The sequence below is a fragment of the Euphorbia lathyris genome, chromosome 5, assembly GCF_963576675.1.
Source record: "Euphorbia lathyris chromosome 5, ddEupLath1.1, whole genome shotgun sequence".
Classification (NCBI taxonomy): domain Eukaryota; kingdom Viridiplantae; phylum Streptophyta; class Magnoliopsida; order Malpighiales; family Euphorbiaceae; genus Euphorbia; species Euphorbia lathyris.
In genome coordinates, this window is record NC_088914.1 from 84,462,341 (window position 1) to 84,481,506 (window position 19,166).

At 38.8% G+C, this 19,166-nt stretch overlaps 1 protein-coding gene across 1 annotated transcript; it reads right to left on the reverse strand.

The window, feature by feature from the left end:
* Positions 1–15,108: 15,108 nt before the first annotated feature.
* Positions 15,109–17,586, reverse strand: LOC136229910 (probable O-methyltransferase 3). Its single transcript, XM_066018774.1, has 2 exons — positions 16,813–17,586; positions 15,109–15,411 (listed from the first exon to the last, which is right to left on the reverse strand). Exons 1-2 carry the CDS (start codon positions 17,584–17,586, stop codon positions 15,109–15,111), a joined length of 1,077 nt encoding a protein of 358 aa, XP_065874846.1.
* Between the last annotated feature and the right edge of the window lie 1,580 nt (positions 17,587–19,166).

Sequence of the window (19,166 nt, forward strand, 5' to 3'; positions counted from 1 at the left end):
TGTTAATGGGATTAACAATGAAGTTGTTTCACAAGCTAAGAAAGGTCCAGTCCTCAAAATAATTTCTTCTAAGTTTTAATCCACTAAAGCACTCTTTCACGAGTAGAGCACAAACCTTTATACAATAGACAAAACTTCTGTAAAGTACTTTCCGTTACACTCTCACTCAGCTATCTACCTCTCTTGCTATTTGCCTATAACCGAAACAAATAATAGAGCTTCTGATTTTTATGAATAGAAAGATGAGTTCTAATATAAAACACAATGAAGATCTATATCTCTAATGGACAAACACAAATATTGCAATAATTGTGTATTGCAGGTATTGCTCTAATTTCACTTGGAAGTTTTGATCTCTTTTGCAGCTTATGACTTCGTTAACTTCACAATGAGCAAGACACTTGATATTTATAGTCGAGGCTTGGACAAAAGATCACTTTGAAATTCAAACTAGTTGTTTGGAGGGAAACAGCTCCTATCAACATCAGCTTTTGACTTTTGCTGTAGTCTAAAAGTTTTCCGTTGGAGAAGGATGAGCTCCTTTATCTTGAGTCATGCTTCTTCTGACTTCTGATAAAGTAGACATGCAGTCTGCTAACTTTCCATCTTTATGCAAAGAGACGTTAAGGGGACAAGACTTTAGTAGCTCGTACTTGTTTCCATAATAGGAAAAGGCGTGATGTGACAGGGTCAATGCCTGCTTGTCCGTCTCTTTTGCTTCTTGGTTTCTGGTTCGTTTGAACTTCTTCAATTTGGTTCTAAAATGAAGCCTTTGGGCCTTTATCTTCTATAAGGCCTTTTGTATTTTTCTTGATTTAATGCTTAAGTATAGAATCACTTAACAAACTTGTTGGGGATCTGATTTTCTTATTAATTTATTTTTGTTAGAATAAAAACCCTTGGAAATTGTGTTTCAACAATCTATAGTATGACACAAAGCTTATTTCACAATTGGAATATCCTACGTGGTATGAATTCTAATCTAATAATTTTACTACCAGAGATTACTAGGGCAACACATGTGGAGCAATACCGACTGATTGTCATGAGTAACTTCTCATTTAAGATAGTTTTTAAAATCCTTGTTGATAGGCTGGAAACTGTAACTTTTAAAATAATCTCGCATAAATAATTTGGGTTTCTTCGAGATAGGAATATTCATCATTGTATAGCTGCGTCCTCTAAAGGGATAAATATGTTGGAAAATCAGTTTTTCAGGGGTACATGACATTGAAAATTGACATAAAAAAGGCATATGACACACTTGACTAGAACTTCTTGTTAGTAGTAATGGAAGCGATGGGTTTCTCCCTAGGGTTCAGAGAATGGATCTTAAATGTCATCCTCCAGAATCTCCGTGCTTATAAGGGGCAGAACTATGGGCTACTTTAACTACTTTAGAGGGGTGAGACAAGAATATCCTATCTCCATATTTCTTTTTAGCATTTTAGAGGACTTTTTCAGTCCTTGGCTGCACAAACTGGAAGTATATGGCTTATTTTCTCCAATAAGGTATGGCTAAGGCACAACCTTCCCTATTCAATTACTCTATGAAGATGACATGCTACTCTCCGGTCATGCCACAACCTGTAACATGAAAAGCATCAAGGACCTTTTTTTTTATCTTCTATGAATCAGTTTCAAGGCAGTGTGTAAGCTAGGATAAATCTGCAATCTATTTTGGAGTAACCTTCACTCACATGAGGGCCAATTTCCTTGTAGGTCTAGTTGGGATTCAGATGGGGTTTCAGCCACTAAATTATTGGGAGTTCCTTTATTCATTGGTTCCCCGAGGACACGATATCTTTGCTCGTTGGTTGATCAAGTGGTTAGCAAGTTTAGTAAATGGAAATGATCGACACTCTCCAGAGTGGGGCATTTGACATTAATTAACTACACAATCGCTGGCTCTCTAGTTTACTCATTCTTGGTTTACAAATAACCGGTTGCACTTATCAAATATCTGAACAGAAACATTCAGAACTTCCTTTGGACGGGTTGCACTTCAGACAAAACAATGGTCATTGCGTTGTGGCGCTACTACTGCTAGCAGCAGAAAAAGGGTGACCTAGGCATGCATTTTTTTTTTGTTGAACTTCAATATCACTATCTTGGGGAAATTAGCTTGGAATTTAATTTCGAAGGGCTCGTTTATCACCGACTTACTCAAGAAATGGTTCCTGACACGCATGGGGTACCAAAAGGTACTACTCCTCATAGGGCTATTTTGCATTTCCAATCTCTAATTCGTTAGCAACAAATAGTTGAGCTCAAAGAAGTTATTTTTGCAATTGATATTGCTTGGGAAAAGGGATGAAGGAAACTCTAGATTGAGTGTGATGCAGTTTATGTAGTCAACCTAATCAAACACAGGTCTGCAGAAGTTCTATTGTCTATTAAGCAAGACTGAGTACTTACTTGCAAGGTTCAGATTAACTGCTACTTCCATAATCTGGTATCCACAGCGCCAATTTCATTTTAGATGACTCCAATGGCATGTAGCAATTTTATTTTAGATAATTTCATTCTTCCATTCTTTGTAAACTCTATTTTCTTTTATTTATTTAATTCTTTTTGGATGTAACACTTTTGAGATGCCAACCTAGTTGGGATGCTTTGTTTCGGTTCTTGCTAGCCTCTCGCTTTTACTCTTTTTTTTTTTTAAAATTTTTCTTAATATGCTTTTTACCTGTTGATTTTTCTAAGTTGATAAGTAGCTATATAATATATCTTATATTTCTATTAATGTATATATATATAAATAAATTTTAAATTTCGTTTGTTACACGAGTCTAAAACTAGTTAACTTCGACTAATAAATAATGGATTTAATTAAAACAATATACTAATAAATTTATTTTAATATACGAAACGATATAAATTTAATCTTAAGATTTTCAAACAAGATCAATTTTATTATATATAATAGAAAATTTGAACGAGAGTTATTTTTTTTTTTGGTAAGAAGGGAAGAAAAAAAACAAACAAACAAAAACCTAACCCGGGATCAGTCTAGGAAGACTGACCCCAATCCTATCCTCAAGAAGAGAAGGTAACCGAAAAGAAGGAGGAACGGAAAGGGTAGAAACACCTAACATCCCCCCATGCCCAGCAACTGCCAAGCGATCCGCCACGCGGTTTTGCTCCCTATAAATATGGGAGAAGGTAAGAGAATCGAAGGCAGTACGAAGCCTCAAGATGGCTTTAATGAGATTCTGACTCTTAAGACAAACAGCCTGTCTATCCGAAATCCTGTTGATAGCCTCCAAATTGTCAGACTCCACCGAAAGTCTTTTAACACCCATGCGAATGGCGAGTTTAATGCCAGACAAGATCCCCCAGAGCTCTGCAGTAAAGGAGGAGCCCGTACCTAAGTTATGGGTAAACCCAGCCAGCCAGGCGCCACCAGCATCCCGAAGAACTCCACCAGCAGCAATTCTGCCATTACTAAGGCATGAGCCATCCGTATTCAACTTGACAACCCCTTCCCTGGGCTTCCTCCAACCAACTAACTGGACCTCTTTAACCGGGGAGGGGTGAACCAGGGGCTCTCCTTCAAAACTCTTTGTAATAACAGAGAGTTTTTTCGAGAAGTAAAACCGGAGGTCAGGAATAAAGACAGTCTTCTCAGCAAATAACTCTTCATTCCTCCATTTCCATATTTGGTGACAAATAATAGCAAAGAGAATAGCCCCGTGCTCCATACTGGCCAACAAATTCCCATTAACGCCTTCAGAGAACCAGTCAATATCAGAGAACCCCATAAAGGAAGGAAGGATGTGGTGAGGAAGGACCCCTTCCCAAACCTTTCTACTATTCGGGCAATCCCTCAAAGCATGGCACAAGGTTTCCACATGGCCGCTGCATCTGCTACAGGCACCAGATACAGCCAAGTGCCTTCTGTGTCTATCTGCATTCGTGAGGAGCCTGTCTTTGACTCCCAGCCATAGGAAACTCCTAATGCGGTAGGGGACTTTGAGGGCCCAAATGGACTTCCAAATTTCCAAGGGAGGATCAGCCCTATTAGGGGTAAAAGCTTCATAGGCCGATTTGCAAGAATAAGAACCATTATTAGTCAAGGCCCAGCAGTGTCTGTCCTTATCCTCCTCCTGATTACTAATCTTCACACCTCTAATATTAAGGAGGGTCTCCAGGCTAAGAAAGGAGTCGAACTTAGACCAGATCCAGTCTCCCTCCGAGTCCACCACATCAGCAATTCTCCAGGAGAGGAGATCATTCGGCGGAGGGGCGATGCACACCTCAATCAATGGTTTGTCACCAATCCAGGTGTCATACCAGAAACTAATGGATCTCCCATTACCCACCTCCAAGCCAATCCCCGTACAGAACTCAGCAAAAACAGCACTAAGCCCTTTCCAGAGGAAGGAACAGCTGACAACCCTCTCCTTCGGGCCACCAAAGATTCTATCTTTCCTATACTTGCCGCACAGAAGACGAACCCAAAGGGAGGAGGGGGATTGCCACATTCTCCAAAGAAGCTTCATTAACAGGACTTTATTATTGTCCTTAGCTTGCCTTATACCAAGACCCCCCCTGCTCTTAGGCTGGCAGGCTTCCTTCCAAGGGACCAGGTGAATCTTCCTCCCATCCCCAGACTCTCCCCACAGAAAACGCCGATTAATTTTATCAAGGTCGTTGAGGACCGGCTCAGGGAGCTTACAGGCTTGCATGATGTGATTTGGAGCAGCGCAGTTGATAGACTGGATTAAAGTAAGGCGACCTGCAAGTGAAAGAGAATTAGCTTTCCAGCTAGCACACAAACCGTTAGATTTGTCCAAAATGTCTTTAAAAGAGGCTTTGGACACCCTGTCACTATGAAGAGGGACCCCAAGGTATTTCCCAAACGATTGAGTCAGGGGAATGCCAGACATCTCACTCAGTCTTCTACACAAGCTATTATCCATATTCTTGGAACAAAGCATACGGGATTTATGGATGTTAATCTTCTGGCCAGAAGCCTCACAAAAGCAGTCGAGGATATCCATCACAGCCTTAATTTGTTCCTCATTACCCTCCACAAAAAGCATGACATCATCAGCAAAGAGTAAATGGGTAACAGGGGGGCAATGTCTGTTGATGGAAACAGGGTGGAGAGTCCCTTTGCTCACCGCCTCTTGGATCAGGTGAGACAATCTTTCCATGGCAATAACAAAAAGGAAGGGGCTCATAGGATCCCCTTGACGAATACCCCTGGATGGAGAGAACTCATCCGACATATCCCCATTGATCATAACCTGGAAAACAGGAGAGGAGATACACTTTCCAATCAAATTCCTCCAGTTCTCCGGGATACCAGCTTTGGCTAAACTATCCAGAAGAAAGCTCCAGTTCAACCTATCATAGGCTTTCTCCAGATCCAGCTTGAGAGCCACGATCCCTTTCTTGCCTTTCTTAATCTTCATAGAATGGACAACCTCCTGGGCAATAACAACGTTATCCATCAATTGTCTTCTAGGAACAAAGCTCCCTTGATTTTGGCTGATAATATCCGGAAGGATCTTCCGGATTCTATTAGCCACAATCTTAGTAATAGCTTTATACAAGACATTACAAAGACTGATGGGTCTCATCTGGAGAAAGGAAGAAGGCTTGGCAACCTTAGGAATCAAGACAAGGAGGGTTTTATTAACCAAACTGATATCGTTCGAACCACCAAAGACACCTAACACAAAGCTGTATATACCCTCTTTAACAGTGTCCCAGTGTTTATGATAGAAACTAGCGGGGATACCATCAATACCAGGAGCCTTAGTGGAACCGATGCTGGAGAAGGCCAGATCAATCTCTTTAAGCTCAATGGGATGGAAAGCATTATTAATAGCATCCTCCCCCAAACGAGGAAAGGAAATGCCAGAGTGAGCACTCTCTAGGTCCACAGTTTCCTCTCTGAACAGGTCCTTGTAGAAATCAAGGGCAAGGCGCCGAATGTCCTCCTCCTCAAAAATCCACTCACCACTGGCGTCTTTAATAGCCTCGATCCTATTTCGCTGTCTCCTAATGATCGTTGAGAGGTGGAAAAACCTGGTATTCCGGTCCCCGTCTTGAATCCAAGCCTTCCTAGATTTCTGGAACCACAGAAGCTCTTCCTGTCTAAGCACAGCTTCCAACTCGTTCTGAAGAGCTCTTAGGTGACCATTCAGGCTATGATCAAAACGAACCTCCAAGCAACGCTGAACACCTTCCATTCTCCTCAAGAGTTTATTCTTCCTCCTGATAATATGACCAAAAGTATTTTTATTCCAAACAGCCACATTCCTCCTGAATTCCTCAGTAGCGAGGAGAACATCAGAGTGGGGATGCCAATTGCTTTTAACGAAATCCTTAAACTCGGGGTGAGACTCCCAAGCCACCAGATACCTAAAAGGTCTATTACCTTTCAGCCGATTTCCTTTGACCAAATTAATGAGGATAGGGCAATGGTCTGAGTGACGGAAAGGGAGATTAAGTACCTTGACCTCAGAAAACCTATAAATCGCTGCAACATTAGCGTACACCTTATCCAACCTAACAAACACACTATTCCTTTTCCAGGTAAATTTGTGGCCAGCAGCACCCAGGTCCGAAAGCCCGCACATATCCATACTTTGCTTATGATTAAGACACCGGTTCACATAATGATTACCCCCTCCTCTCTGATCACTCAAGAGGGCAATGTCATTAAAATCCCCGGCAACCAACCACGCCTCCACCATGTTAGAGCTAAAAGAATGAAGGATCTCCCACAGCCTTCTTCGGTTAGTCGAAACAGGATCAGCATAGACGAAGGTAATAAAGAAGGATTTATTACCCGGGTAACACACCTTACTATGGATGAATTGACTGTCCATAGTAACAATATCAATATTGACTTGACCTGGCTTCCAAAAGAGCCAAATCCCCCCTGCCCGGCCAGTAGCCTCCGACCTGATGCAATTCCAATTCTTAAACTTTCTAACCACCTCATCTGCTTTGGCTCCACTAACCTTGGTCTCAAGAAGGACAAAGCAGGAAGGGTTAAACTGTTTAATGAGATCATTGACATGAATGCGGGTAGCCTTGCTCGCCGCACCTCTAACATTCCAAACGAAGAAGTCCATCAGAGGGGGAGACTACAGACGCAGGCCCAAACCCTAGATCAGGTATTTGTTTGGGGCTCCGGAGAGCCTAGAGGCGGTCCCAGAAGGACCCCTTTTATCCAAAGAATTCAAACCATGAAGGTTCTTTTTAGGTTTCCCTTTGGGATTCTTCATGTTTAACTTACTCACTCCTATAGTCTTACCAATAGGAGCATCAACAGGAGGATGTAGAGTACTCGCCTCCCTACTCAAACCCTTCCCAGCTGACAGGATAGACTGGAGAATCTCTTTGCCTTTAGCAGAAGCATTAGAGACAAAGAGAGGATTAATAGAATTACCTAGACTAGAGGCATGCTCTACCGACTCCAGACCAGGCATGCTTAAATCAATCTGCTTATCAGAAGGATCCGAGTCTTGATCTTCCTCCATAGACAAAACACCGAACCTTGACCCGGAACCCGAAGCTGAGTCCACTCCAGTCTCAATCCCCTTCTTAATATCCGGGGGTCTGACCTTGATCTCAGGAGCAATCTGGAGAGTAGTCATCTTCGTACTGATATCTGGTGAATGATTAGCATTAACATTAGCCCGTGGCTTCCTTCTCACTGGCCTCTTGGCAAGCATCCATGGGCCAAAGCTCCTTACTTCCCCTTGACTCTTCTCAGCTTCGCCTATGATAGGTTGCACCAACTCCTCCACGTCCTTCCTCCTCTTAGGACAACCCTCAAGGGTATGGCCAAACATACCACATTCATAGCAGATGTTGTGTATACCTTCATATTCAATATGATAGACCTTGTTTTAAGTACAGAACTGAGAAAGAAGAGGCTTAGCGAGATCAATATCGATACAGACCCTGGCAAACTTGCCTCTCACTGCCCCAATGGTAGTCTTATCAACATGGTGGACTTTCCCAACAAGGCTACCAATCTTGTTCAGGAACCTATCACTGTAGTATTCAAGAGGTAGGCCCGGGAACCTAACCCAAGTAAGGATCCTGTTAACAGAGCAATCATGGGGATCAAAATTTGGGACCCAAGGTCTCAGAGCCAACACATGATTGGAGATAATATACGGACCACCATTCACAACAGCATTGAAATCCTCAGCCCTTGTGAATTTAATGACATAATAGTCATTTTCAAGGTCTGTGATAGTAACCTTTCCTTTCTTTGCCCATTGAGCCTGGATCCTCTGGGCAAAATAATTGAAACTGATCCTTTTCCCCAACACAGTGACGATTAACGCCAATTTCCACTTCGATCTCATGACCCGCTTGTCATCTGAGGACAGCCGGATCCTAGGACACAGCGGGTTATCAGGCTCTCCATCCTCAGAATCGGAATCAGAGAGAAAATCCGGGAATCATTCTCAAAAGCATCCACCTCCATCATGGGATCCTCCTCTGACACCCCTAGCAACTTATCCCTCCAGGAGGGGCCTCCCAAATCCACGGAAACTTCCGCTTGAGCGGCTTGCGTAGTCTGTGCGGCTTGCGCGGCCTGCGCGGCCAACGAAAGTCGCACGGCATGCTCATCCTGCTGGGGAGAGACGGCCGGTACTCCTTGTGGCCCAAGCACCGGAAGCGGCCCTCTAACTCCGGAATCATACGCGCGTCCCTCCGCGAAAAACGAGTCCAAGGCCGCGGCCGCGGCACCAACACCTTCCAGCCCCCGATCGGCCGCCGCATCCCTAGAAGCCCCCAACGGCACCGACGCACCCCTAGCACCCCCGTGTTGTACCTATTTTTTTTTTTTTAATGAACGAGAGTTATTTTACTGTCATGTAACATTTTCCAAACTAAATATTAAAAGCAATTGATGAGAAATCAACAAACATTTCGCCACGTCAAATAGGTGGACCCCACACGAATGATACCTCTTCAATTCATTCCTTCTTTCTTCTTTCCCGATCAGCCCACAGATTCAAAATTTCCCAAAACTTAAATACAAAAAGAAAACAAGCAAATCCTTTTTCAACCCAAATCGAGTTTCTTCTCTGGTTCAAGATCCAATCTGTTTCTTTCTCCCTTCCGGCAACAATAACCGGAAAAAGATCCCAACTTGGAATTGTAATTGTTCAGTAGGTAGCGGTGGATGGCAAGAGCCAACAAATATAGCTCCATTAACTTCAACCATATCTATGAAAAATCCTCTAATTCTTCCAACAACCAATCCAAACAGCCTCCTTCTTCTTCTCCTGGTTTATATTCTGTAATTTCATCTCCAAATGCTTACAAAAACCACTTTTCTTCTAATGGGGCTCAGGGCCGTATGCTCGTTCTGACCCGACCTTCCCCCAAACCTGTTCCCTCAATCGCCGCCGCTACCGCTCCTCTTTCAACTTCTCCGAAAGCCCCATCGATCCAATCTCAAATTCCGGATAATTCGCACGAATCCGATCTGATTTCTCTCCGTCCTTTGGGTCGAACAGGGGGTGGTGCTTCTCCCGTTTCTTCTCCGGTTGTGTTGCCGGAGAGGGAGAAAGAAATTGGGGCTTTGGTGGGGTCTCCGAAGACGAATAAGTTTGTTCCGCCGCATCTGAGACCGGGTTTTGCAGGGAGGGAGGAGAGGCCTGGGCCTGAGGTTTTTAGGGGGAAGGAGCAGAGTCACAGGCCATCACAGCAGCCACAAGGGCATATTGTGTCTCCGGGTCTGTATGGGGAGGACGGTCGTCCTAAATCAGGTGGTTATGACCGGAGAGGGCAAGGCAGCCAGGATCCGATTCTGGTAAATCGTCCCCGATCCAGTGGGAACCGCCCCAATTCACGTGGATGGTATGGTTCTTTCCATTCTGAAAATTTTGTTCTTTTCTTTGAGATATATGATCCTGTGCTAATACATGTTTCGGTATAGGGTTAGTTCTAATTTCTCATGATCCAACGTTTTTTAGGTTAGTTATTTTATGAAGTGGTCTATTTGCAGGTAGTTCAATCAGATTTTGACTGGTTAATTCATTTATTATAGTGATGAAGGATTAATGGGTTACAGAATTGAGATCTTAATGTTCTTCTAGGAAATAGAATAAGCATATCTGATGGGATTTAGAAATAATTTTACAGCCCAATCTAGAAATAAGAGTTCAAATAAACCTTCTTGGATATTAATTTATATCTGGGTTTGGCTCATAATCTTTTTCTCTTCTAAGTTCCCATGAGTTTTGAAGTTTTAGTTCTGTGGCGATTTGGATTCCGCGATGCGAAGAAGGTTTGGTTGCATTATTTGACTTTATAAGGAATGCTTTGGTTATCTATGTTGCATGGACACTTCTCTTTAGTAGCTTTTCTGCCTTTCATGTCCGTTTCCGTTTCAAAGCTATGTTTTAGAATTAACATTTTCCGGTGTTCGTGCAACATAGTTGGTTATCATCAAGTTTATGAGATCATAGTTAGATTTTAGACACCATATTGAGTCTCCTATTGAGGTATAGCGTGCCAAACCAGTTTGAATGTTGGCACCAGTTTGAATGCAGTTGTTTATCGTGAAAGTTACAATCCGCAACAGAATAAGAATAATGTATTGGCAAGAATGCTAGAGTTAAGAAATCACTGACATCCTAGATATGAAATATGTTTTTTCTCTTGTGAGAAAAATGAAAGTAGACACTGTAAAATTGTTCTGGGCAGACTCTATGAAGATGTGAAAATGCTAGACATCCTAACTATTTTGTCCGCTTCTTGCACCTGAGATCAATGGTTAAGGTTTTTGAGGATTATCAAGTTGTTTTTGTGCAGTTTATTGCTTAGACAATGGAGATTTAAGTTTTGCTTGGGTGTCAGTTTGATGTCGGTAATTAAGAGAGTATGTTATTGTGACTCTCATGAGCATCAACCTGATTCCTGATTCCCTTACTATATTCTTAGGGGGCGGTTGGTTCGGGGTCTTTAGGAATGGAAATGGAAATGGGAGGGTTTCATTCCCTTTGTTCTTGTTTGTTTTAAAAAAAAAAACCCATTCCCTTTATCCATTTTAGATTATGGGTTTACCCCACTTTAGGTTAAGCCCATTACCCCATGCCCTGTGGGGAATTGGATTCCCTTTACCCCATTCCCTTTCCTAAACATATCCAAACACATAGGGGAATTAATGCTTATTCCTTTCCTTTCCTTTAGTTTCCCTTTCTTGATTCTTTTTCCCTTACCCCTTGTGAACCAAACGCCCCCTTAGTGCTCTTTTCTTGACTTAAAATTTCTCGAATTGCTTTTGCTGATTATATTGGTACATTTATATGACTAATTCCCAAAACAGAACTCTTTATATCTCGTGGTCAAAGGCTTGGAGTTATCAAAGAATGGCTAGGTGTGGAGTGTAATTGAAGGATCAGGATTATGGCCTGGATTTTTGATGTGGTGCATTCTAGTGGTCCGTGGACAAATTCCACATTTATACAGGCTGAAATCTGAAGTTATAACAGAACCACACAAGGATATTTATACTAAAAAGTTGGGTAATGTGAGAATAGGGATATTTGGAGTAAAGAATGAATCTGTGGAAAGCTATGTTGCACGGACACTTGTCTTTGGTAGCGTTTCCGCGTGTCCGTTTCCATGTCCTTGTCTGTGTATATTTTTATTTGAAAGCTATTTTATGACGGTTATGTTTTAGAAATAACGTTTCCGGTGTCCGTTTCCGTGTCTGTATCCGCTTCCGTGTCCGTGCAACATTGGTGGATTGAGATAAGAGGGTGATGTAGCACTTCGCGAAGATTTGTGGAAGTCCGACTCCAATCTGATCTACAGACAGATTTGGAACCATTCGGTCAAGTTGGTAAGTCAATTTTTCCGGAAGCTTGCTTGCCAAAGTCGGGGAAGATGAATCAAGCCATACATATTATTGGTGGGAATAGTCAATTTTATCTCCCTAACTTATCGGAATTTAACCAGAATTTAGAATTTCCTAATTTCCTAACTTTTCCCACCTAACATTGTTTTTTTTAATAAATTCTATTATTAACCTATCTCCCTTCTTTAGCCTAACCATTTCTTTTGTTACTTTGTTTTATTTTATTATTTAGAAGGCATTTTAAAGAGCAAACCCAGTGCGCAATTTTCCTACCTGTTGTATTCAGAGAGGGGTCTGGCCAGCCTCTCTGCATTTTTTGACAAGCTGTTTCTACAATTTGAACTCGCGACTTTGAGGCCCCGCAGCAGTAACCTTATTGTAACGCCAGATCTTGCTCTTATTACAAAGTCTTTTAGAGGATAAGCTTCATTTAGTCTCTTTTTTTATTTCTTTTTGGCATATATTCATTTATAGTTGTCTAATTGGGGTTGACCGTGCTAGAGCCGGGGGGCTAACAATTCAATCTTATAAATATACACAAGAATTTGGATTGCCCAAAACCTTCACCCCCTCCTTAGCATGTAGTTCTACCATACATCTAAGATGTATGGACTACGGACCATGTGCACCAGTAACTAGCTTGATTCAATTGTTGCTGTTAGCTGTTTCGTGTTGCTGGTAGGTAATAAACATTAGCTTTCCGAAATAGCTATCAGCAGCTGTTTCTCAAAACTAATGACGGGAAGAAATTCATGTGGTTGACCCTGATTGGTGTGGGATAAGGATTAAGAGATTTAGGTGTAAAAAGGATTAGCATTTTTAGGTCCTTTTGTTGTTTGTCTTTCCTTAAATTCTAATTATTGAGCGCTTTATTTTATTATATTTCTCTCTGTTTCATCATTTGGAGAATGTTTTCTTCTTTTGATTTGAATTATTTCCTTCTGCATTATGTCAATAAGTTTCCTTTGATAATGTAAGTACAAGATAGCCCTCAAATTTGTCCTTTTGGCAAATTGTACCAAATTAAGTTTTTCTCTTTTTGTCAAATTCATTCTTAACTTGTAAAGTATAATACATCTGTTGTCAAATTCATTCTTAACATGTAAAGTATAATACATCTATTTGCCCCAAAACTTCAATTGTCCTCTTTGAATTTTCGAAAGTTCTAAATACCTTCTATTATAGTCCAATTGCATTCAATAACCCGATATTCTTGTCCAATTGAATTCAATAACCCCAAAAACCCTGAACTTTCAAAAGTTCCAAATTATTTTTCTATTTGACACGTAACGAGCACTTTGACATGTGACAGAGAGCGTCTCCTAATTTCCGCATCCAACAAATTCTAGTGAGAAATAGGGCTTTATTGAATTGCAATTGGACAAAAATAAGGGGTCATTTGAAACTTTTGAAAGTTAAAGGGGCAGTTGAAGTCTTGGGTCAAGTACAGAGATCAACAAATGTACTATGCCGCTTAGCTAACTTGCAAGTTGGTCTGAGTTTGAAAAGAAATAGTAAGACGGTCAACATTTAACCCAAAAGCTTGAGGTGATAGGCAAGTCCAAAAATAGTCTTTTATTATTATTATCTGTGATACACCTCTGCACGCTAATGTCCTTTTGCTTGAAACGTGTAGAACGCAAGTCCATCCTCCTATGTGTTGAAATTTCATTAATAAATGTAGTTGTCAGAATTCGGAGATAAGGGATGAGAAATATATTTATTTTGGAAGAGGGTGATTGAGAGTGACATGAGTTTATTGGGGATTAAGGAAAATATGACAGTGGATAAGATGGAGTGGAGGGAGAGAATTTATGTCGGTGACACGATTTGATTTTACGGTTCTATATGACGGTTCATGTTAGTCGATCCCGTATCGTTTCTTGACTAAGGCTTTGTTGTTGTTTGTAATTATAAAATTCACACACAGAATATCTCATTCTTATGTTTTTTATTTGGATATGCAGATCAAGTTTCTTATGCAGCAGAAGATGTTTTCAAGGACAAATATAACAAGTTCTTGAAATCTTCAGGAGGGTTCATGTTCTTGATCAAAGCTTGAGTCGTTGCGGTTGCGATTACGATCTCTCTCGTCCCTCAAGAATTGGATTAGTGAATTCTTTTAGCAGATTTTATCTCCTGCAAGATAAGTTTCAACCTATCTTACACACCTTTTAGGGTTCATAGCCGTGCTGAGGTGCGAAGGAGAAAGAATCTGGGAATTAGAGCTGCATCATAATCTTATCAGTAGTTGAATCTTTTCTTATTCTTAAGAGAAGACATTGACGGTGCTCATAGAATGTGATTTTAATTTTATTATTTATATTTTAACTGTTTTAACAAACTTCTATAGGCAAGCATTATATACTTTGTCTATAATTTCACCCATTTATTTCTCATATGTACCTTAAAAGGAAATTTCATTTCTTTGATAACATGATTGATTATCTTGAATGCATTGTTTGTGAAAATGACAAATATGAGCCTCTTTATTATATATATAATTGAAATACATGTATTCTCGTTAAGATAATTCTGCTCGGGGCTACTTTAGTCACAGTTAAAAAATTTCACTCAAGGGAGGAGTCGTATGAGATGAAAATCTCACCGAATTGAATGACGATAGTAATAGTGTCCGCTCAATTCCAAGGAAATTATAGAAGCTCTATGGAATTATTCTGAAGTTATGCGGCTAGAAATTGATCTCTATAATTGAAGTTGTATACCATATAATATAAGGGGGTGTTTGGTTGCTTATTTTCATGTTCCTGTTTGCCTTTTCACTTCAAAAGAGAGAGTTTTAGGTGTTTGGTTAGTGACTTTCTGTTCGTCTTTTATAAAAGCAGCATTAGGTGTTTGGTTAGTGACTACATATTTATTTTTTATACCCGAAAAGTAGCCTTTTAGAGAAGCTGAGGATCTCTATTTTTTGGAAAAACAGCTTTTTTCCAACAGCAAATAGCAAATCGTAGCAACAAACAGTAGGTAAAACAAACGGGTAACGAAGAACACACAAACTTTGGAATATGATTTTTGGACAGAGGTAAAACCACCCTTACCCATCAAACAAGGGTGTTTTATCGAGTGCCTTCCTATCTTCGTCTTTGGATCTCTCGTTTTACGAGTTCTGTTATCTGAACATAAAATTGTTTCATGTACCATTATTTAGATCCAAAAATTGCTCTTTAGGATAAAATATCGTTGTCATGGGTAAATTTGAACCTTATTTTATAAATATATTACAATTTTTGTTAAGGAAAAACCAGAATAAGAGATCTGAGGCCAAGGACATGATTGATTTTATAGGAGGTAAAACCAGCATCAAAAAAGAGTTTAGCCCATTGTTTTTCATTCCTTTCAATACCAGAAACAAGAACCATCATTTCCAAGTCATAGAGATTTGTGGTTTCTGAAGCTGAATGATGAACCTTATTTTCTTGATCCATGACTATGTCCATAATCATCAACTTCCCATCTCCATTCAATATTATTGCCTCTTTGCATTTCTTCAGTAGTTTTAGGCTCTTTTCGTCATTCAATAAATGAAATATCATCTGCTCATTTTATTTCACTTGTCAGAATTTGAGTTATTAAATACTATCAATTAAGGGTCAAAAAGGCATAACTAGTTTAGTTCAAATCGAAATTTATGTATTAACTCAGTTTCGAAGTTAGCAAAAATTGATAAATTAGTCCAAAATCAATCGGTTTTTAATACCTAAAAGTTTGTTAAATTTAGGTTAATTTGTCGAGTTTTGTTAACTTCACAATTGAATTGATATCTAAATTTCGATTCGGGCTAAATTGACTTTTTTCTAACTTCAAAGGCATTTTTGACATTCGTAATATTATATTATAAACTTAGGTGTGGAAACTTTTTTTTTTTTGTATTAGCAAAAACATTATAAAATATAGAAGTTTTGTTCTGGTAGTTTAATAATTCAATTCGTTTAATATATTAATTTAAATTGCATTTATAGTACTAAATTTAGTTTTATACTTTAAAATATTTGCATTTAGTGTCACCTAACATTAAAATATATATGACATGCTGTCTTAAGTTAACCCTTAAAATATTGAACTTTTTTTTTTATAGGTATCATTAATATTAAAATACACCTTTATATATTTAAACATATAAATTATTTCTTTATTTTTTTCTGACTCTCTTCTCTCTCCTCTATAATTTTAACTAAACAATAATTTTAATATTTAAATATATATTTAAAATAAAATAAATTATATTAAAAAATTAGAATACTTTAAGAGTATGATAATTATTATTTGTAACATTTTTAGTTCTCTCTACTGGTACAAAACAATCAATTTCCTTTCTATATTTTGTAAATATCATATTTATGAACTTATTTAAATTGACAATTTAAATCTTTCAACCGATCTATTTGCTAATTAAACTTTATTATAATAATCTGTTATTTTTTCTGAACTTGCTAGTGTACGCATATCAACTTGCTTAAAATCTCATGTTGCTTTGCCACGTGGATTTTAAAGAGTCAATATATCTCTTTTAGCAAGTTCAGTAGAGTACATATATAGAACGTTTTAAATATAGGAGAATAATTGACTTTCGTGGACAAGTACATTGGGTTGGAGATGTATTAGGCCTAAAAAACACATTGATAAAATCGTTTATCCAAAGGGTTTTCAAGGTATAATACTAAGAAAGTATGTAGTACACGTTTTTAAAAATAAGAATTAAAGGTAAAAAATGACTCCTGTAATTAGCATATAGAGTTAGTTTAGTCTAAATCGAAGTTTAGATATTAACTTATTGGAAAACTTGACACAGATTTGTAGGTATTAAAATTGATTGCTTTTGGATCAATTTATTAAATTTTGATAACTTGGACGATTCGGGCTAAACTGACCATGTCCGTCAATTTCAGAAACCATTTTGACCCTAAATCCTTAAAAATCTAGAAGAAAACACATACCTTAAACATGATGACATCAGCAGGAGGAATAAATTCAAACATATCCCCAGCAAGAAACCTCAAATTCTCAGAATCCTCCAAACCAGCAACAACATGAGGAAGATCCAACACAGTACAATTCAACCTAGGAAAAGCACCAACAACAATTTTACCCAAAGTCCCAGTTCCACCACCAACATCAACAACATCAACAACTCCATCAAACACCTCTCTACACTTCCCAATCAAAACTTCCCCAATCAACCAACTATCACTTTCCATAGCCCCATTAAAAACCCTATTAAACCTCTCCTCACTCCCAGCCATCTCCCACATCGTCTTATTCCCATTGGCCATACTAAACGCTGTCGTAGAATCCGCCCCCTCATCGCGGAACCAAGCACTCAAGAACTGCCATGGTTCGGTGAGAATTGGGTCGAGGACTGCGAGGATGTAAGGCCTTGCACTCAATGGATGGTCTTTTAGTAGGAGGAGGGATTCTGGGGTGAGTATGTACCGGTTTTCGCCTGTTTTCGAGAGCGAAAAGAAGCCCGAATCCACGAGGATGCGCATGAGGCGATGGAGGTGTTGGGGTTTGGAGGGTAGAGCTGCTTGGAGTTCGGATAGTGTCATTGGTTTGGCGTGGTTGTGGATGATGTCTGGTATGGATAATTCAACTGCACATTTTAAGGACATTGATTTTATGAAGTTGAATGTTTGATTCCATATGTGAGCATGAGATTTGAGTAACTCATCATGATTTTGGAATTTTGTTTTTTCATTGATCAACTCCATAATATCTATGATATGTAATTTCAATTTAATGTTTTTCCCCTTTGCTAGATTATCAATATATAGCAAAATTGTTGAATATGATTCTTGTCCATAAAGTATTGTCGGAAATATATCAATTATAATTGTTATATTTGCATATATGTTTATTTTGCTATCTATTTCATAAACGTCGGTAAAAAAATCACTGAAATAATGACGTTTACTTTTGAAAAGTAGCTTACTTTTATATATGAGGTGACAGTCATTTGATAGTAAAAAAAATTATATTTTTTATTTATTAAATTCAACTGTTTGAAACGTCAAGCGACCGCTGAGAAATGTATTTTTATTATTATTGGCTATCACGTGTCTGTCACATGGGTGTTATGTTATATGCAGGGCCGGTTCTAGGTATGAGAGACCTAAAGCAAATTATTCAATTAAACTTTTTAAAAATTATATATATTAAAAAAAGTTTTAAGTTTTCTTTTTCTACGTATGAGATTTATTCTTCTAGTTTCTTTGCTGCAAGTTTCTTAATTAAACTATAATAATCAATTTATTCTAGTAAGTTATTTTCACTTCTGGATGTTGTACGGTTGTAAGTTGTAACGGGTAAAAAAAATAATGAATATGCTAAAATTATTATAGTAGTTATGGAAAGCTAAATTATTGTTAAGTGCTAAATAATTTATAGTAATTATATAAATTAAGATTTTTTTTTTACTTAAAAGTTAATATTTAGAATATTTAGTTATTATGAGCCTAAGAAAAATATGTGCTTTAATGGCTTTCTGGTTAAGCCGGTCATGGTTATACGTAAAAAATAAGTTTTTTTTTTCCAATGGTGTTGTCGCGTTCTTGTTCTAGTGAATTTATATGTTAGAATTGGATGTAATTTATTGAAATAATTAAAAATGCAATAAAGAAAATGATGTTTAATGACGTTTTTAAACTGATCTCAAACTTTGATGACCATAACTGCAATTTACCCCAATTATTCACATCAATTTACGGACAAACAAATGACAAACTTTGAAGTGCTGGGCTGCTTTGGCTTTTCTGATAAATTCAGGGACTGGGTGCATAACATATTCGCTTCTTCTAGAATTTCAATTTTGATCAATGGCAGTGCAAAAGACTACTTCTCTTGTTCTCGAGGGGTGAGGCAGGGGGACCCCTTGTCTCCGCTTCTGTTCTGTATTGCTGAGGAGTTTCTGAGCAGACGAATTTCACAGCAAGTTAGAAATGGGGCTCTTCAACCTTGTATTTACAATCGGAATGTGAATTTTTCCAGTCACCTGATGTATGTAGATGACGTAATCCTGTTTATCCGGGCTACTAAGCGCAATATCCAAAAATTCTCTGACATTTTTCATCAGTATATGGGCAGCTGTCAGGACAACAAATTAACTTGGCGAAATCAACTTTCTATGTGGGGCGACATGTTTCTAACAGAAGAGTGGCAGACATCAGAAATTGGACGCGTATGTCTCAGGGCAGCCTTCCTCTACGCTATTTGGGGGTTCCCTTGTTCATTGGAGCTCCTAAAAAAACTTGGCTACAACCTTTAGCAGACAAAATTCTCGCTCGTTTCGCTA

Coding starts and splice junctions, on each gene's coding strand:
- LOC136229910 (XM_066018774.1), bottom strand. CDS start 17,586: ATGGAGTTGATCAATGAAAAAACAAAATTCCAAAATCATGATGAGTTA. Junction 15,412..16,812: donor CTGATGTCATCATGTTTAAG/GTATGTGTTTTC, acceptor TAAAATGAGCAG/ATGATATTTCATTTATTGAA.